At 42.9% G+C, this 18,284-nt stretch overlaps 2 protein-coding genes across 3 annotated transcripts; both read right to left on the bottom strand.

Moving 5' to 3' along the window:
• Positions 1-2,156: 2,156 nt before the first annotated feature.
• On the bottom strand, positions 2,157-3,088 carry LOC120651463 (peroxidase 32-like). The gene has a single exon (XM_039928941.1). It carries the CDS (start codon positions 3,046-3,048, stop codon positions 2,824-2,826), a length of 225 nt encoding a protein of 74 aa, XP_039784875.1. The 5' UTR covers positions 3,049-3,088; the 3' UTR covers positions 2,157-2,823.
• A 12,236-nt stretch (positions 3,089-15,324) lies between these two features.
• LOC120651461 (protein NRT1/ PTR FAMILY 8.3-like) lies at positions 15,325-18,284 on the bottom strand. Of its 2 annotated transcripts, none has more exons than XM_039928937.1 (5): positions 17,779-18,284; positions 17,408-17,513; positions 17,095-17,312; positions 16,441-16,973; positions 15,325-16,309 (listed from the first exon to the last, which is right to left on the bottom strand). In XM_039928937.1, exons 1-5 carry the CDS (start codon positions 18,043-18,045, stop codon positions 15,490-15,492), a joined length of 1,944 nt encoding a protein of 647 aa, XP_039784871.1. In that variant the 5' UTR covers positions 18,046-18,284; the 3' UTR covers positions 15,325-15,489. The 2 variants fall into 2 exon arrangements, with proteins under 2 accessions (XP_039784871.1, XP_039784873.1); XM_039928939.1 differs by having other exon boundaries at positions 17,408-17,507; positions 17,779-18,283.

Raw genomic sequence — 18,284 nt, 5'->3', positions numbered from 1 at the left:
GAAATGCTCCTCGTTCACAAGTGTTAAAAAAAATAGTTTCGAAATTATGGCAGCAAAGTTTGTGCCATATTTCGAGGGGGAGAAAGATTAGAAAGACAAGAAAGATTAAAATTTAGAGAGAATTTCCCCGCAAAGTTAAATGCGATGCATTTTTAAAAGCAAAGATGATCTATTAAAGTTAATATGACCGACCGAAAAGGGAGTACAACGGTCATAATATTAATACCCCAATAATAAAGTAAGTGAAATTTCAGGAGTTTTCAGCTCCAAATAGGAAGAAAATATAGTTAAGCCTCAAATCAACCGAAAAAGAAAAGGTGGTGCTTGAAGCACCTTACGAGGCTTGTAAAAACGGAACCGAGGCTTGTAAAGAACAAACCCAAACAAAAGTTTGAAGATATTCCATCTTTGCAATAGATGGGATGATCTGGGGGAGCAAAGTATGTCAAGAACTAAGGCTTGAAGAGAAATGGGACTGTATGTTCACTCATGTGATTCAAGCACTGAAATTGTCTCAACATATGTTTTCACGTTGTATGAATGTCATAAATTGAGTTGTCTCATTCATCGACGTGGCGAGAAGCAATGGAACATATAATGAGACCTAAAAGTTCCAAATTTATTTTGGAACATGGAATAAGTTTCTAATGGAGCCAAGACAGTAGGCTATAATGGGTCTACAATATTGAAATATGACTCCGGAGGGAACATGAAAAGTTGCTAAGCACGACTTATGGCAAAAAGTTTTGTGCAAAGAAAAGAATAAGTTATAATGAGACATTTTATTCAGTCTCATAAAAGGATTCTTTTAGAATCATAATGCAATTAATGGCATACTGCTTTTTAATTGCATCAGATGGATGTTAGAGCAATATCTCTCGACGGAGATTTGCACAAGAAAGTATATACATGACATAACCAAATGGTTTTGTTGTGAAAAGAAAAGAATATTGCGATACCACTTGATGATATTAGATCATAGAATAGTGGTATCTAAAGTTTTATGAGAACAAAGAAAAGTTGGGTTTTAAATAAAGGCTAATGCAAAATGACAATTTGCAAATATGCAAAATTCAAAAGATGGGAAATTCTTTTCCTGAAAAGATTCAAAGAAGGTTATTTTGGCCTCTAGTTTTGATAAGAATAATCTCGGTAAAGAGTCATTCGCTCTAGGAAAGGAAATTCACCGGAATAAAAGAAAAAGGGGGTATCGGGACTATCGCAGAAAGCATATTAAGAAAAGAGTTCTAAAGATATATAATATGCATGCGAGTAAGCCTACGCCTGTCCTATTGTCAAGGGTAATAGTTTTGGAATTTTCAGAATTCGAGGAACCGTTATATGATCGATCAAAAGAAAAAGGTTCCATGTGCTTCAGCTGTTGGAAGCAAAATTAGTGCTCAAAATATTTTACCCTGACATAGTGCAAGTATCCGGGACATTTTGGCAGAAGTCCAGTCCAGCAATAGATCACTGGAATGGAGTTATAGAATGTTCTGCAATTTTGCAAAATATTGTCAGCCTCATGCTAAGTAAGAAAGAAACATTTACTCTCAAAAGGTTGTGAGTAAAAAGAATCAAGTTTTGGCGAGTTTAGTGAAGCCCACAGTAGTAGCTAACACTCGCGCTTGGAGTTTTATTGTGGAAAAGCTCCAAAACAAAATAGTTGTGATTCATGGGTTGTGTACCCAAAGTTGGGTTGTGTACCCAAAGTTTGGCATTATATGGGGCTACAGGACAGGCAAAATGGTTAAGGAAACCATTACCCGGAATTAATAATGGTAGACAACAGCAATATACCATTCGAATGTTTTTACTCCTATGGCAACATGTCAAGTGTGCTGCCAAACACATTGATAATGGGTTATATGTTGCAAAGGAGAAAATCCAGAATCATATGAAATCATGGAGCACCAAAGTATCAAGCAAGTGCTTGCGGATCCGCTTACCAAAAGGCCTACTGCCCAAGTCGACATGGGTTTTACGGGAGGCCTATGATTTCTGGATTACTAAAGGGCCCAAAGAAAGGTTAAGGTCTTGTTTCAATACAGAAAGGTGCATTGTGGCTGTTAAGTCTGACGGTAACTAATAACCGTCATGATGAGGCACGCCCTACATACTGATCTGCAATGAGATGAGACCAATAGCAAAGCGACTAAAGAGAAAGTAAAGAGTTAAGTTCAAATTGAGAAATTTTAAAGTACAAAGGTGAGATCAAGGGGGAGAATGTTAGTATTGATCTCCACCGGGCCAGTCCAACGACTGGGCCAACCTTGACTCGCGTCCTGATCGGGGACGCCCAGCCCAAGATGAGGCTGGTGGGCCCCCGTCGCGCAGCCCTATAAAGTGGAGGTGGGATTAGAGGCTCAGGACACGAGGTTCGCTGCCGCTACTGTTTCCCCACCTCCAAACCCTAGCCGATCTACGGGAGAGGCTGCCAGCGGCGGGAAGCCCACTGACGCCACCGTCCTCGCCACCGCGAGGGCGTCCCCGACGCTGGACGTCACCGAGGGTCGCCGGACGTCCCTGCGTCAACCACCACCATCACCGGTCTTCACTGCATCACCACTGCCACGACCATCGCCGCCAAGCTGTCGCCACGCCTCTGCGACCACTTCTCCAACCACGTTGCCACAGACAACCGCGGCGCAATGACAGGCAACGACGGCTACTACCAGAAAGTTTTTTCTTCTCTGTAAAGCTACCTTTACCCCTCTCGATTTGCTTCTAGTGATCCAATATTTTTAACACAGCGACCCGTCGCAGCCCTGTTATTGTAAACACAGGATGAAGCTGCTGATGGTTTGTATTATTAGCTCATCATCATGGCCGGGTTGCCATGGCGCGCGGCCGGTGAAGGTACAGCACCTGGACGAAGCAGTCGTGGAAATGGAGGCGGATGAGGCTGGCAAAGATCCGGACGTCGGACCGGTGGGCGTCGACGAGCACCTTCTTCACAATGTCGTAGGCGCCGGGGCACGAGTCGTCGTGGTAGTCCTCGCACAGCTGGGCCGCCGCGCCGTGGAGGCACAGCGCGGCCACCGCCATTATTGCGAGCAGCACGCCGGCAGCGGCGGCGGAACGGCACGATGAGCACGGCCGGTGGCGGTGAGGCAGGCACGCGCCCCTATTTTATAGGCTGTAGCTCGACACTTAAACTTACGGATTAGCAAGTGTGCGTTCATGATCTCTGTCAGTTAATAATCTAGGTGCAATCAACTGGGGGGTCGATGGATAAAGTTTAAAGCTAATAAGGATGCATGAATGGATGGAGATCTAGATAGGACGGTAGGCACGGGTCATGTATGGCCCAAAAAGCCTGGCCAAATCAATCAGGTCATGGACGGAGGACGGACGCGCGCGACGCTGGTAGTGAAGACTTGTCAAACATGGATCGATGAGCTTGGCTCTGCTGTACGTGCCACTTGTGACATGACCTCGTGCCTTGTACTGTACTGTACCCCGAGGATCTGCAGTAGCAAGTACGCAGATGATGATGCGCATGGCCCGCATGGCAGTAACTTCCAGTGCCCCGCATTTGTTGGCCAGGATTTTGGTCCGGATAAAAAACATCCTCTGCATGATGCCCATGGTCCATGGAGCATGGAGAGGGCCATGCATTCAGTGTGCAACATCGACTGCGCCTTCTTATCCTATGAAAGAGTGCTTTGCGCGTGGTGGTGCGCGTTAAGTGTTTTCTATTGGCATTATATTTTAGTTTGCATTAAAAAAATTCAGTTAGAGCGAAGTAATTTGAAGCGTATAGTATATGCATGCATGTGGTGTACACAGTCGTATACAGATAGGCAGACATACATAGATAAATATTATTGCTTTACATGAAGATGGAAATAATCAAATAAAAGCAGATACATCATACATGGTGATGTGCGGACATTGATGCTAGGATATATATTTATTGGTCACACCTAATTTAGGGCCGGCCGTAAAGTAGACACCGCCCCGACAATGGGTGTACGCATGCATGTGAGAGACAATGAGAGAAAGAAAAAGTACATGCATGCACATAATTTTGAAAATAAAAATATCATAGTTTCAAAATTGAGCTCGAAATCAAAATCTGATTGCACAGTTGTATTTGTTTTAATAAAAACTTTAAAACAAGATCTCATACCACTATGTTTTACATTCTTTTTTTGAGAGAAAATACTTTTTCATGTATTCTAATTTGCTTATGATGTTTGCAAAAATTGCTTATGGATTTACATAATATTGCTTCGCATGCTTGAGTTCAGTTAAGTGGGTATTGGTGTTATTATGTTGTAAAGATAGATTGTTTGGTGTTATTAGTGGATAAGGGTAAATAACTTTGTTAGGTAGGTGAATGTTGATTGCATGGATCAATACTAGGCAACTTTAGCAAATTGGTTTAGCATTTTAACAAATTTATTTTGGCATTTTTTCATTGTACATAAAGCAATTTATGTGTCTTCGAAAATATTGTCGAAAGATATTCAAGTGGGGTCTTGTTTTGAAGGTCTCATCAAAAGAGATATAGTTGTGCAATCAAAATTTGAATTTGATGTATAGTTTAGGAAGTACAATTTTTTTAAGTTTCAAAATCGTTTGCACATGCCACTGTCTGTGAGTTGGAGTGTCAATTTAGACTGCCGTGCAGTACAACAAACAAACGTACGGCCGGCCTTAATAAATTCATTACCTTATTTATGTACACATATATATGTAATTGCAGAAGAAGGTAGAGAATTTTTGTTTTAGATAGGTTTGCTTGGTTTTGGTTCCCAACCATTATAATTGATGTCATCATGGAGTTCAACAAGGAAACGCGTGCTATTGTGTCCAATGGATTTGCTGAATTAGCTAGCTAGTTTTGCCGGTGTTGATAACTTTGCTTCTCTCCTCCTCTTTCCATTTGTCATAGTAGTAAATAGTAATTCTTGATATTGGCAGCATAGAAGAAGCAGTACATACAGTTGATAACATCTTCTTGTAGCCCTTAATTGCTATTTAGGAGTACTAAATGTAGATTACTGATAAAACCCACCCATAGACTATTATGGATTAGTATATCTCGTTAGATTCGTTTTGCGAAATAGCCTAGGGATTCTGCGCAAGTAGCTTTGTGCATATACTTTATTTAATACTCCTAAATTGTAAGATTCTCTAAGGCTAAAAATAGCCCTCCGGATCCAAACAAGCCCTGAAACATGAGAGAAGTTTCTGATGCAAATAGGTCGTACTTAGCTTTAGCAAGAGCTGCATTGTTATACTCCCTCTGGTCAGATGACGTTCCGACAAGATTTTTTTAGTTCAATTTAGTTCAAAGTTCTGGTCTGAAACGACATGTATTTGAGTATGGAGGGAGTAGTCATCTGTACAATTATGCTTTTGTTTGTCGAGAAACTGTAATGTTCTATTATAGGCACTATCAATTCCTTGTGCTGATGTCGTCTGTGTGGAGTCACCATAAAATTCTTTACTTTCATGTAACAATGTATTTTTGTTTGGAATGCTATCTATTTCAACTTTTCCCATATAATCATAGATATCTAGAGGGTATTAATCAAGTTACAAAACTGAAAATGAAAATAATAAAAAGGAAGAACTTAAAAAAGAAGAAGAAAGTATGTGTCATAAGAGAAATAGTCAACCTGTTTGTAGGCCCGTCGATGGCCAAGAGCGAGGTGAGCGACCGCTCCGGCCCACCGAAAATTAAGGGGCCCCGAATTTTGACAGTCTAAAAGCAACCCCAGCAACGGTTCCTAAATCAAACCCTCTAAATAAATCCTAAATACGGACTGTCTCTTTTTTTTAGAACTTCCAAATTTGCTTCAACTGTAGCAGTAGTCCTCAATTGTAATTTATAATAGAGAGCTCACTAAAGACCCTCTAGGAATAGATGGTGGAGGAGGGGATTTGGATGCCTCTTCAAAATAGAGAACCTACTAGAGGGTCTGTTGGAAACTTGGAGTGCATCTGCATTTAAGTCTCTAAATTTGAGATAGGGGGCTGTTTAGAGCATCTCCAAAAGTGCCTAAAAATAGAGACAAAAAACTTCAATTTGTAAAGAACTGGTTGGAGAAAAACACCTCTCACCCAACAGTTCCCAAAAAAACTGGTTGTAAAGAACTTCAATTTGTACCAATTCATTGGCCCAGCTCTTTGATTTTTTATTTCACGGAGAACTACCGATCCAGTATCCAATCATTGCCTCCTCCTGCGTTCTTTTTCTTGAATTGAATCCTCCTCCTTCCACAAGGCCGCACCCTAACGAATATAGCCGCTACCATCATGGATCCAATGACCGGGGGTAGCGTAAGCATCTCCGGGGGACGGTGGCGATGAGATCTAGGCCCGATCTTCCGAGACGTAGTGGTAAATTCGATTGGTGGAGACTCGAGGGGTAAATTCGATTGGTGGAGACTCGACGTTGGCGATCCGACTTCTAATTAGACACGATTCGAAGTCCTGCAACCGTTACACCAAGAAGGCTTTTCCTGCAAGCGAATCGAAGGACACAAGCAAGAGGTTGTAAAACACGCAATCTGATAATTGCAAATATGGATAAAGAGAATCACAAGAGGGGTTCAAGCACTCGAATCGAAAGGACTAATTGACACAGTCGAGGAGAGCAAGAACAGGGGCCCCGAATCAATGTATAAGGACTTGTCGCCACAGATATAACGATGCAATCTTTGTTTCTCAAAGGAAAACATAAGAACTAAACAAAACCCTAGTCTAAGCGGTGGCGGCTACTGTGTTTATGGGAAGACCAGGGCCGTCCTAGGGTTGGGGATGACCAGAGGGGCTCCCACAACATGGGCTTAAGGCTGACACGATACGAAGTTTGAAAAGATCCAAAATAGGTGACACAACACCTTTCCGTGGTCACACAGAATGATTCACGAGGCTTCTAGAGCTAGGACTAGAACCAAAAGACGTGTCTTGTCGTCAGCTTTCTAACCCATCCAAGATCACCTCATTTGAACGCCGTATGAGGGAGATATCACCGAAACCGTGTAGGGGTGTTGGCTAAATTTGAGATGAATGCGATGACTGAGTTGGTGATGATTTGTAACTTGGGGAAGACCATGGCATGAGCGTGTCCAGCGTGGCGATGTCCTCATCAGGTGGCCTCACGTTCTTCAGCACGGTGCAGTAGAACCAATGACCGAAGGCGACAGCAGCATCTCCAACTGGGCACGACGGCCTGGCGTTCTTCAGCACTGTGCTACGGGCAACTAAAAGTTAGAGCGCACAGAGACGACCTCGACGCAGGAGGATTCGATTTTGGTGGGGATCGGTGATTAGGAGCGCGTCACTGCGGCGGAACTCTGGCTCGGTTTTGCTCCTGTTTTTGGGCGCGGAAATATTGGGAGTTGGTATATATAGGCAACTGTTGGAGCAGTAATTTTCACACTGGTCCCAATATAAGGTTTTTGTAATATGTATTGGGCATTCTTGGAGATGCTTTTATAGAGTATGCTGGAGTTGCTCTAATGCCTATTAATCCATTTATCACATTCTATTGATCCTCTGGTACATGGAAACAACTGAATTATCGCAGCAAGCTTGGTCCGCATCAAGTACCGTTCATAGAAAGTTTATACTATCTATATTTTTTGTATATCGATAAGCTAGATAATATATTTAAATAATATTGATAGAAGGAATGGTAAAAAATTGAATCAGTATTATATAACATGCATGATCAGACAATAGAATTACTATCCGGAGCATTCTACACAAAGAAAATAAGAAGGAATAATAGGCTCACCAAGTGGTGTTGTTGTTTGATTTTTTTCCAGTTTTTTTGCCATTGTACCACAAGTGGTGTTGTTGTTAGATTCTATTATTAGTAATATCAATGCAGTAGTCCACAAGGTTATCAAATTAAACTTTTTTCATACCTGTATTCGAACTTTCACTATGATGTGCCTGCTAGCCAATCAGCTATGTCACAAGGTTATCAAATTAAACTTTTTTCATACCTGTATTCGAACTTTCACTATGATGTGCCTGCTAGCCAATCAGCTATGTAACAGGGAGTTAAGATATTAGTTACTGCAAGTATTAATATAGAAAGAAGACAATACAAAGAAATGGAAATCTTATTCTTGAATGCCACTGATTGTAAAAGGAAAAAAAATGACAGCAACTGTTGACGCTTAGTAACGACCAATTCTAGGCGTCAACATGATCAGAAAATCATGAGAGTTTGTATTTCTTACACATTATCTATCAAATAAATCCTAAAACACACTTCTGTTTGGTTGGGATCCTCTCGTGAAGCTATAGGAGTGGTCTTTCTGTTGTACCAGTTTAATCTTCTGTTGATCTAACCATAAGATAGCATAGATATAGTTAACCTAGTGCCTTTGACTCGAGCTGCTAACTTCTTTCTTTCTCCCTGCCTATAGAATATATTTAGAGTTGAGTGTAACTTGTATGTGTCACACTTCCTCCTATCCAATTATTAATCTTACCCATGTTTGTGCATTTGAATATCCAATCTGGACCGGCCATTAACTAGCATATGTACTCCCATTCGCCGCCTTCTCTGCGGAAATATAAATGACACTCCGGTATACTCTCGGGTAAAATGCTACAGTGGTATTCCGTGCACTTGCGAATTTATTCGTGGTTCATGAAATACCTGCCACTCCCTTGACGTCTGTGGGCGTCATCGCTAGGCGATCAGTGGTGGCATTGGTAGGCGCCAACAGCAACATAACACTACAGAGGTGGAGAACAGGAACAATAGAAGAGTGAAAGAAAATTCAGGGAGGAAGAAGGGTTGATGGTGAAAAGAGAACAGGAGAGATGAGGGGTTGGGAGGGGTGGAATGGTGCATCTACCAGGATTGAAACAGTAAAGGAATCAAATCAAGTAGATTTAATAGACTAAGTTTTGAAAACCAAAACCCATACAGCTTGTAGGATTTAGAACTTTTTATTTTCTAAATCATGGATGCAGCAAGTAAATTAAATTAACTCTATCTAAATAAACATAGAATGCAAGGCCATCGCGAGAAATGGCTACTAGTGGACACTGTGTGGAAGAAGGCGAGCACATGCGATGGTGCAGCTCCATGTAAAGCAGCGGCAGTAGTGCCACATAGGCGGGCGGCGCGCCGCGGTTCGTGGCTGCGGCCATGACTGTGGCTCGGCACCCATGGCTGCGGCTGCAACCATGAATCCGGCTCCGGCAAGAAAGAACCACAGAGGAAATAGCAAATGGGGGGAGTGGGGGTAGGGGGACCATAGGACATCGTGTGGAACGCCTCAGTGGCTGCTGCGCCACCGACCTGCGCGCCATATGGACGCATCCAACGCGCAGCAGCCAGCGGCCTACTATTCGTAGATAGAACCACGGAGTCAGGGGGAACAAGGCGAGGGCTCCATGTAGGGATGTAAACAGATTGGTTTCGGACGGATATCACTGATATTGTATTTATTTTCATATTTTCTATCGAATTCGGATTTGAACATGGATAGATTCGGATACAAATATGAATGCGGATTGCTTCAGTTACGAATATAAATATATATGTGTTGAACACGGAACAAGCTGGATGCAGATAATGTCGAACATGAATATTTCTTCGGATATTGAGTAAAGTCAGTATTTATTCATATTAGATGTATTGTAACTAGATTACGTTTAATGAAGCAAACTGGCAAACAATTGTTACATGATATTTCTAACTTATCAAGATGATAAGTGTGATTCGATTACATGATATTCTAACTTGCTACATAACTGAGATTGGAAATACTCAATTAACGACATTATAACCTATAAAATTAATGATACTTTACAAGCACTCAAATCAATTCATCTATTCCGGAGGCTAAATTCAAAATAAATTGTGCTTGATTGACCAAATTAAATACAGACATACCATTTTTGGCGCTCAATTATACAATATTGACATTCTAAATATTGCATGCACTAATATATAGGAGCCATCAAATTATTGGTAGAGTTTGAACTGTTATACTATATTGAGTTTTTGTTCAAATGGAATAGGTCTAATTACTGTCAGATTTTGAGTTTAGTTCTCGAACTATACTAGGAATAAATAAGATCTAATTCTAATAGAGTGTCAATAGATATATTATATTTTTAAAGAAATCTACTAATTTTATATTTTTGTAATTTGAAATGAATTAGCCAATTTTTAGAGATTAAATCTGTTTTTTATTAATCTAATAGAGTGCCAAAAGATAGGTTATATTTTTAGAAAAATTTTGTGCTAATTTATATTTTTCTAGTTTGAAATGAATCAGTAATGCAATTTAGAAATTAAATCAAATTATTATCAATACCCAAATCCAATATGCAAATGAGGTATTTGAACTCGTATTCAGTATCCAAAAAGTATCCGGGCATTCGAAAATAATATCCAAATCACTATAGGATCTGTTTCTATTGGTCGATCGAAAAATATCCGTACCAGAGGTCTTCAGCCGGCGGCTGCAACACTGATGTGCCGCCAGCCTGCGGGCAAGAGGAGTGTGTTGCGTGAAGCAGAAAACCAAGAGACACAAATGTTAGTCAATTTTGTAAAAAAACTTGGGGAAAAGGCAGGAGAGAGGAACCATAGGGGAAAGCAACGGCGAGGAATAGTAGAGGATGCATGCTTAAGAAGGGGAATGGACAGCGTGGATAGAGCAAAGGAGGGGATGACTACTGTTGACCTTATCTAGGAACTCGGACCAAGGCACAAAATGTAGATGCCAGAACGGTCCAGCCAACAGGAATTAAACACGTACGCTAGCTGTTTGGACAACACGTGGGTAGAGATTTTTATGTCCACCGCAAGAACGTGAGCACGCGGAGCAAAGTTCGTTGCCGTTTATTTTGGTACCGACAGTGCAAATTTTTCTGGACAACGTGTACGTCCTGCCTGCTCGCCGCCCCCTAGGGCTTTCATATTTAGAAATAATGAGCACGTACAACCAAACAATCCTCACGGTTGGACGAATCTGTCCCATCGCCTTCTTCCACATATTTGAGTATTGTACACATGCACATTATCATCTATAAGCTACATGCTGAAGGGAAAGGTCAATGCAAATTCCAGCTTCATTGACAAAGCTGGACACTGAAAATTGAATTGCCTTCTTTTTGGAACGGTGCCTGAGGATGTTTTTCATTAAGAGGAGAGAGAGTTAAGTTACAAGCATAGATGGGTTCGGGAGAAATTGAATTGCCTTCTTTTTGTACAGAGAGCTAGCATCAAAGTAAGCTAGCATCTTTGAAATATGTGGCCATTGCCTTCATTCTCATGTCTTTTATCTCTTTCATCTCTCCTCCCGCCCGGCCCATCAGAGAGCTACCGGCGGTTACCTAGCTAGGGCAGCGAATCCATACGTGCATTATTGGAGGCCCACCATTCGTGGATCTGGATGGTAGTGTAGGTTAGGACGAAGCACACATGTCGACAAGATGAAGGAAATATACACCAAATCAAACGAATGTGCCAGTTGCTCATCCTCGGATAGAAGAGTCAATTTAGGGCTGGTGCCTTCGGTGTTTTGGTTCGAAAACTCAGCTTTAGTTTGACAGTTTTATCATTATCAGCAATTGCGGCTTTGGTTAAATATGTAATGAAGCATTCTTCATTAATATAATTAGTCATCGTTCTAATCAAGCAAACATGTTTGGAAGCACTCATCGTTCTAATCACACATAGGCCGTGGCACATAAACTACTGTTACCTGTATTAATTAGAACTGATAGAAGGTATGATTTGAAATTAAGATAGCGACTAAAGCAGAGTTGATGAGATATATTCATAAAAAGTCTCCATTATATCGCTATCTTTATCTTTACTATTATATTATTTTTAAAACAAGCAATGTTTCCTTGGTCCTTCAATCGGAATCCGGATAAATCGATCAATCGGAATTCTAATCGGAATCTGAAAAAATCAATCTAAATCCCAATAATCGGACTTCCAATCGGAACATGAAGTGAACGAATACAAAGTATGTCACCCTTAGCAACACACTGGCTTATACTAGTTAGATATATTTCTAAAAAAGTTCGTTATTACACGGTGCCTAACCATATATGCATACACATCGTATACATACTACGTTCTTGTCATGCTCACTGGAACTATCATACATGAAACATTAATTGAGATGTGGGGCAGTGCTGCGTGACATGGACATAGTATGCTTCTGCTCAGTTTCCTATTTTTCTTGACGTATCGATATACATAATAAATTAAGTTAGTGTGGTCCATGCATGCATATATCTAATTTCAGTGTAAACACATTTGGAAATGGGGTACTTCTACGGTTCTACGTCGAATCCACTATGCCTGTGTGCATCATGTGCGTGCGGTGCAGGACAGCACACAAAGTGTGATTTTAATGTAATCAGCATCTATCCCACTCAGTTTTAAACCAAGTGATGAAACTGTCACGACTCCAATAGATGGATTGATCGAGATGTCTCTCCGACAATATTAAATTGTGTAGTTACAGTAGGGGGTTATGCCCCTGATCCCGGTGAGATTAATTTACCTGTGAGATACAGTGCCGCCTATGCTGTCCTCTCACCTGAATGCATATATGTACTTGATAAATTTTGGGCGTGTTTGATAGGGTGGTTTGTGGGCTCGGCTGCGCTCCAGGGAGAAATCGGCGTAGCTGGGGAGAAATTGGCCTGGCTACTCGCGTACGCGAGAAATCGGCGTAGCTAAGGGAGCTCGGCTCCGCGCGGCACAAGGCGGGCGATTTAGGCCGGCGGCAGTTGGCTCGCGCGGGCTCGGGCGGGAACGGTGAAACTTCTCGCGCCATCCCTCCTCGGCGAAATCCATGGCCTATAAAGGGAAGCTTCCTCCCTCTCGCCGATTTCCCCCGTCCCCTCTCCCTCACTCCAGTGCGGCGAGCACGGCTTCGTCCCCGGCGGCTTCCTCTCCGTTCCCCCGCCGCGGTCGTGCTTGTACTCAGCGACGCACCTCCTTCCTCGCTGGGACTCCGGGCGACGCGCTTCTTCCTCGGTGCCGGTGGTCACCTAGGGTTTGGTGCGGACCGGATCTGCTTCCTCTTCTTCCTGTTCTTCGGGTTCCTTTGCCTCCTCCGAGCACCCCAAGGTGAAATCGACCCCCAATCCTCCTCCTTTCAATGGCCTATGATGCAAAAATAATCATTGAATCACAATTGCAATCGGTGCTTTGTTTGAATCACAAACCGTGAGCATGCACCTATTGTGATTGTGAACCTTGATATTATGACTGTGTGAAAATTATTGTGACTGTGAACCTTGGTATTGTAACCGTGAATCTTGGTATTGTGACTGTGAATTGTGACTGTGAAAACCTTGGTAGAAATGCCCAACTCTTAGAGATGCTCTTACTAATGAATGATGCAAATCCGTTACAAATGATGTTTTATTCCATACATAAACATTGTGCTATTGTACTTGTCATCATTAATTCTGTATATAAACATTGTGAAAATCTGTCCACAAGTACTTGTTGTACTTGTCATCATTGATTCCATATGTAAACATTGTGCTATTGTTTGATTATATTTGTTCATGGCAATGGCAATGTGTTATTATGTGAGAACTGGTGTGGTTGCCCAGCCTGGCTCGATGCCAAACACCACCCCGAACTGGCAGTTGGTGGTGGTTGGGCTGCCAGCCCGGCTTCCAGGTGCTACCCAAACCACACCTGGGGACGCCCAGGCCGGGTTGGACCCCTGCGCCAAACAAATATGGGTGGCCCCTTGCCACCAGGTTCTGGCTGGTAATGGCCTGGTCGCTGGGCTGGGCTGGCCACAGCCACCCTTCCAAACACGCCCCTTGTTTCTGCATGCACAGTGCATTAGTACTGGGTTTCAGGACCTGATTTAGAACAATATTCGGCGGCTAACGTATGATCAGTGTTAGTAGATGGGAACACATAATTTATGGGGCAACAGTATGAAGAAGAACTATCCCACCAGAACCTACTGAACTGTAGTGTCGGTCGGGACCAGCCCACATGGCGAAAGGGCCTATAACGATTGAGGTGCTGCTTGTTTCGATAAGTTTTTTTAAGTTTCTATCACATTAAAAGAAATGTTACCATTTAAAAATATTAAATAAAATTTGTTTATATTTTTTTTGACAGATGGGTGCTAATTTACGAGACGAATCTAATGAGCCTAATTAATCCATAATTTGCTATAGTAATGCTACAGTAACTATTAACTAATTAAAGATTAATATATCTCATTAGATTTGTCTCACACTTTATCCCTAGGGTTTTACAATTAGTTTTGTAATTAAAACTTCATCTAAAACTTCTAAATGCTAAGATTCGACTGGTCTTGTTCAATGTAGCCGTACAAAGTTGGTGCAGGAAGTGGTTCGCAGTGCAGTCCCACGAATGGCCACCACGAAGTAGACGAAGTAGTCGTTCACGCCACCAGAATGCAGACGACGTAGTCATTGACACCACTAGGATGTAGACGATGTAGTCGTTCAGGGAGCGAGTAGTCACTTCAAGATGCTCCCCAAAAATCTGATTGCCCGGTATCTCGAGCAGGATTTTTAGCATGCTGCCCTCACCAGGACTGTGCGCGCAGTGCTAGCGATGGGAATGTAGAAAGCAATAGAGAGAGAAGGGAGAGGTCTCCTTAGCAGGAGTACCTAAGAGAGTGCTTAAGGTGTGTGAGAATGAGAGGAGAATGATCTCCTTATATAGTGAATCTTAGAGGAAGGGGATGAACCTGGACACTTCTATGTGCAACAATGGCCATCATTTTGCACTATTAATCAGTCATCAATTCTCTTTTAATTACTAATTACAACCCAGCCATCATTCTCCTCATGACTCCATAGCATCACTAGTGGACTTTTAATTCTTTTCCATTGAATTATTTATAAATTTCAACAACTTCAACTGCAAGTTTTAATTAAAAAATTGAAGTACCAAATATTATCACCTGAGATACAAGATACGGTTGCAAAATATCTAAAGATTTGACATGAGCATCAGAACACCATTGTTTAATAATACAGTCAATCTGAACACTGAAATACATGTGTTTTCCAGGGGTGGCCCAAACCCAAAATGTGAATGGCAGCCTGCTATTAGCCGGGCCATTGCAGCTACAAGAAAACAGGCCCAATTCCATTATAAAACCAGAATGGGAGCGGCGGTGCTGCCACTGGACCTATGCTAGGTCCATCCCTTTCCCTTGGTTGCCGACTCATATATTACTACTAGACTATACTCTCTCGGTTCCAAAATTTAAGCATTTCAAACTATGTATTAGATTCATAGCATCTTCTATGTATCTGGACAAGTATGTACCTGAACATATAGAAAGATAACTAGGAATGTTTATATTGTAGGACAGAGGGAGTAATACTTTTAAGGTGGTAATAGTTTCAGTCCTTTCCACAAAAATTACAGAAAGACTGACAAATTTTGAGCTCTCATAGTATGGAACACAAAACTTACGTAAACCCATAAGCAGTCCTAAGCTAGGAAACTTAACTAGCTAGTTTGCGCTTGTACCTCGAGGCACTATACGCAAATACAAGCACATTCAGCAGCTGCATTCCTGCCATCAACCAGAAGAATAGATCCAGATGCCCTTCATTGAGGTTCTCCGGGATCCAGCCATGGCTCCATCTTTCCCCTGTCACTGAATTGATGAATTTCAGAATGACAGAGACTAGGTAGCTCCCAAGCGTGATCATGATGAGAGAGCAAGCCTGACACAAGCTTCTCATTGCATCAGGAGACTGCTCATACGCAAATTCGATGAAACCGACCACAGTGAATACTTTTGCTACACCTATGAAGAAATACTGTGGTCCCTGCCACAGGATATTCATCGGGACCGCAGAATTATGGTGCACTAGGCCTCCCTCCTTCGCGATGTCGAGGCGCACCATCTCTACCAGTGCTGCTGAAACAAGCGAAAGCATAGAGAAAACCATACCGACACCAATTCGTTGGAGTTCAGACAGACCTCTCTTCGTGCCAGTGATCCTACTTAGAACTGGAACGAGAACTTTGTTGTAAGATGGAGCCAAGATGAGGATACAGAGACAATTGAAGGTCGTCAGAGTGGCTGGAGGAATGGAAAAACCATCGATATGGTTGTCCATGACTTGTCCTTGCTCGATGAACAGAGGGAAGAAAGCTTCAGCAGTGTTGAAAATTATGCCAGCTAGTAGGACAGGCAACATTCTTGCCAAGATCTTCAGTTCCTCCACTTGTGTCACTGTGCAAAGCTTCCATGGACTAGGTATACTACTAGATGTTTCGTCAGAGGCAGTGATAGTGGCAGCTCGATCAAAGAACCTAAATATGAAAACTGTTAATTTGTTAGAAAACAGAGAATGTATAAAGATAGTAAACCTGTAACTGAATGTAGATAAAACAAATTACTGAATGGAGGGAAGATTGCGTTTCAGGAACTCTGAACGCCAGACCTTAGTCCATCAGTATGCATCAGTTTCCTGCTCCCTACGATTGCTGCCTCCTTTCCAGGCATTTCATACAGAAGAGAGCTATCATCTGGCACATCCACATTGATCTTGCGAGTGGCTGCAACGACAACCTGGCAAATCCTAGTGAGGGCGCTTCCTCCCGGTTTCTGGTACCTGTAAAGCTTCATACATGCAAGAAACCCAACAATACCGGTCGCTGAGAACAGCGTAGGGATCCCAAAGCCCCATCCCCATCCACAGTTGTCCTGCACCCACACGAGGAGTGTGCTGGCAATGAAGAAACCGCCATTGACGGCGAAGAAGTACCAGTTGTAATATAGCTCCTTCTGCACCTTCTCTGTGGCATCTGTGTCATCGAACTGGTCAGCTCCAAATGTGGGAACACATGGCCACATTCCACCTAAGCCTAGAGCAGTCAGGAACAGGCCCAGTGAAGGCAAAAGTTCCTGAGGTGGGATCACCATTGTGTGCATGCTTGCTGGAACAACTGCTGAAAGTGTAAGCAGAACCATTCCCTACAAACAGAAGTTCAGACATGTACGCGCTCGTAATCGCACACTTAAACTGATAAACAAATTTGAGTTTGAAAATGTGCAGCAGAGAGTGGTGAGAATACGGAGAGCGGCGCACACTTACAATGGTAAAGATCATCAGGGAAATCACAATAGTTCGATGTCTGCCCCAGTATGAATCTGCCAAGAATGCTCCAAGAATAGGAGTGAGGTAGCAGGTGCCCTGCCACGAAGCGATATTGCTCGCTGCAGCAACATTGCTTTGCTTCTGCACCTTGGTCAGATAACTCACAAGGTTTGTCCCAACTGCATAGTACGCTAAAGCACCGCAAAACTCGCCACCTGCAAAGAACAAGGATTGGCAAATGTAAGAGAGGCAGTTACTACGATGATCCCTGGAATGAGTGTGGAGTGGAACAGAACACCATGGATGTTACCTAGAATGGAGTAGCAGGCTCTCCATTTTCCAGTATGTTTCTTAGAAGCTGGATCGCCTCTGATATCAACAGAGCCATTGCAGGTATGCCGTTCATAGTCCTGCAACTAACCCATATTATATTTTTCAAAAAAACAGAAACATTACAAACTGAAACTTTTCTGCTCATCTGAAGCTAAGCTACCCATTTGATGGCCGACATTCATATAATGGTAAAATGAAGGCATTGCTATCAAACTCCTCTACTTTGCAATAAACGCCGCAACTACTTTTTTTTTCGTAACAAAATAAGTAACCAGAGATGAATTGATATTTGATAACCTCGTCATCCCCAGATGCGGCAAACCCAAGGAAGTTGGAAACAGAAATTACCGGCTGGCGGCCACCGGCGGCGACAACAGTAGTGAGCTGGATGGCGGCCTCCGCCATGGTGTTGTCTTTGAGTACCACTGGCGACGAGCACTCGGCAGACTGTGGAGCTCCGTCTCCGACGACCTCCACGGCGAAGCTGGGCATGCAGCAGGTGGTGGTGCCGGTCGACGCCATCTCCTCGCTGCTGCCGCCTAGAGCCAGGAAAGCAGGTGAACCAGCACTCTGTTGGCTTCCGCGAGGCCGGCTCCGCCGTTCCTCGTCTTCCATGAGCTATAGCTGCTGCCGGCAGCGGGCGCAATGGCACCGACCCTGCCGCCGGCGGCGAGCTTTACGACGGGGAACGCCGTGCGGCAGGGAGCACGCTCGGGGATCTCGAGAGGATGGACTCGCAAGCTGCAGCAATGGTCGGCCGGCTTTGCGCGCATCGGCAAAGGAGCCAATCCCACTTCTCCACGACCACGTGCGGTGCACCGCCAAGGATGGCATGGGCGCATGGCGCTGTGCCT

This window comes from Panicum virgatum, chromosome 9K (genome assembly GCF_016808335.1).
Source record: "Panicum virgatum strain AP13 chromosome 9K, P.virgatum_v5, whole genome shotgun sequence".
Taxonomy (NCBI): Eukaryota; Viridiplantae; Streptophyta; class Magnoliopsida; order Poales; family Poaceae; genus Panicum; species Panicum virgatum.
The sequence above is the reverse complement of the archived record's forward strand: the minus strand, read 5'-3'. Positions and strand labels throughout refer to the sequence as shown.

What these genes read in the sequence shown, in the direction of transcription:
- LOC120651463 (XM_039928941.1), bottom strand. Translation starts at nt 3,048, where the DNA reads ATGGCGGTGGCCGCGCTGTGCCTCCACGGCGCGGCGGCCCAGCTGTGC.
- LOC120651461 (XM_039928937.1), bottom strand. Translation starts at nt 18,045, where the DNA reads ATGGAAGACGAGGAACGGCGGAGCCGGCCTCGCGGAAGCCAACAGAGT. An exon ending in CCGCCGGTGGCCGCCAGCCG is followed by an intron (nt 17,514 to 17,778) that starts GTAATTTCTGTT and finishes AATATGGGTTAG; the next exon opens with TTGCAGGACTATGAACGGCA. An exon ending in CCCTGATGATCTTTACCATT is followed by an intron (nt 16,974 to 17,094) that starts GTAAGTGTGCGC and finishes TTCTGTTTGTAG; the next exon opens with GGAATGGTTCTGCTTACACT.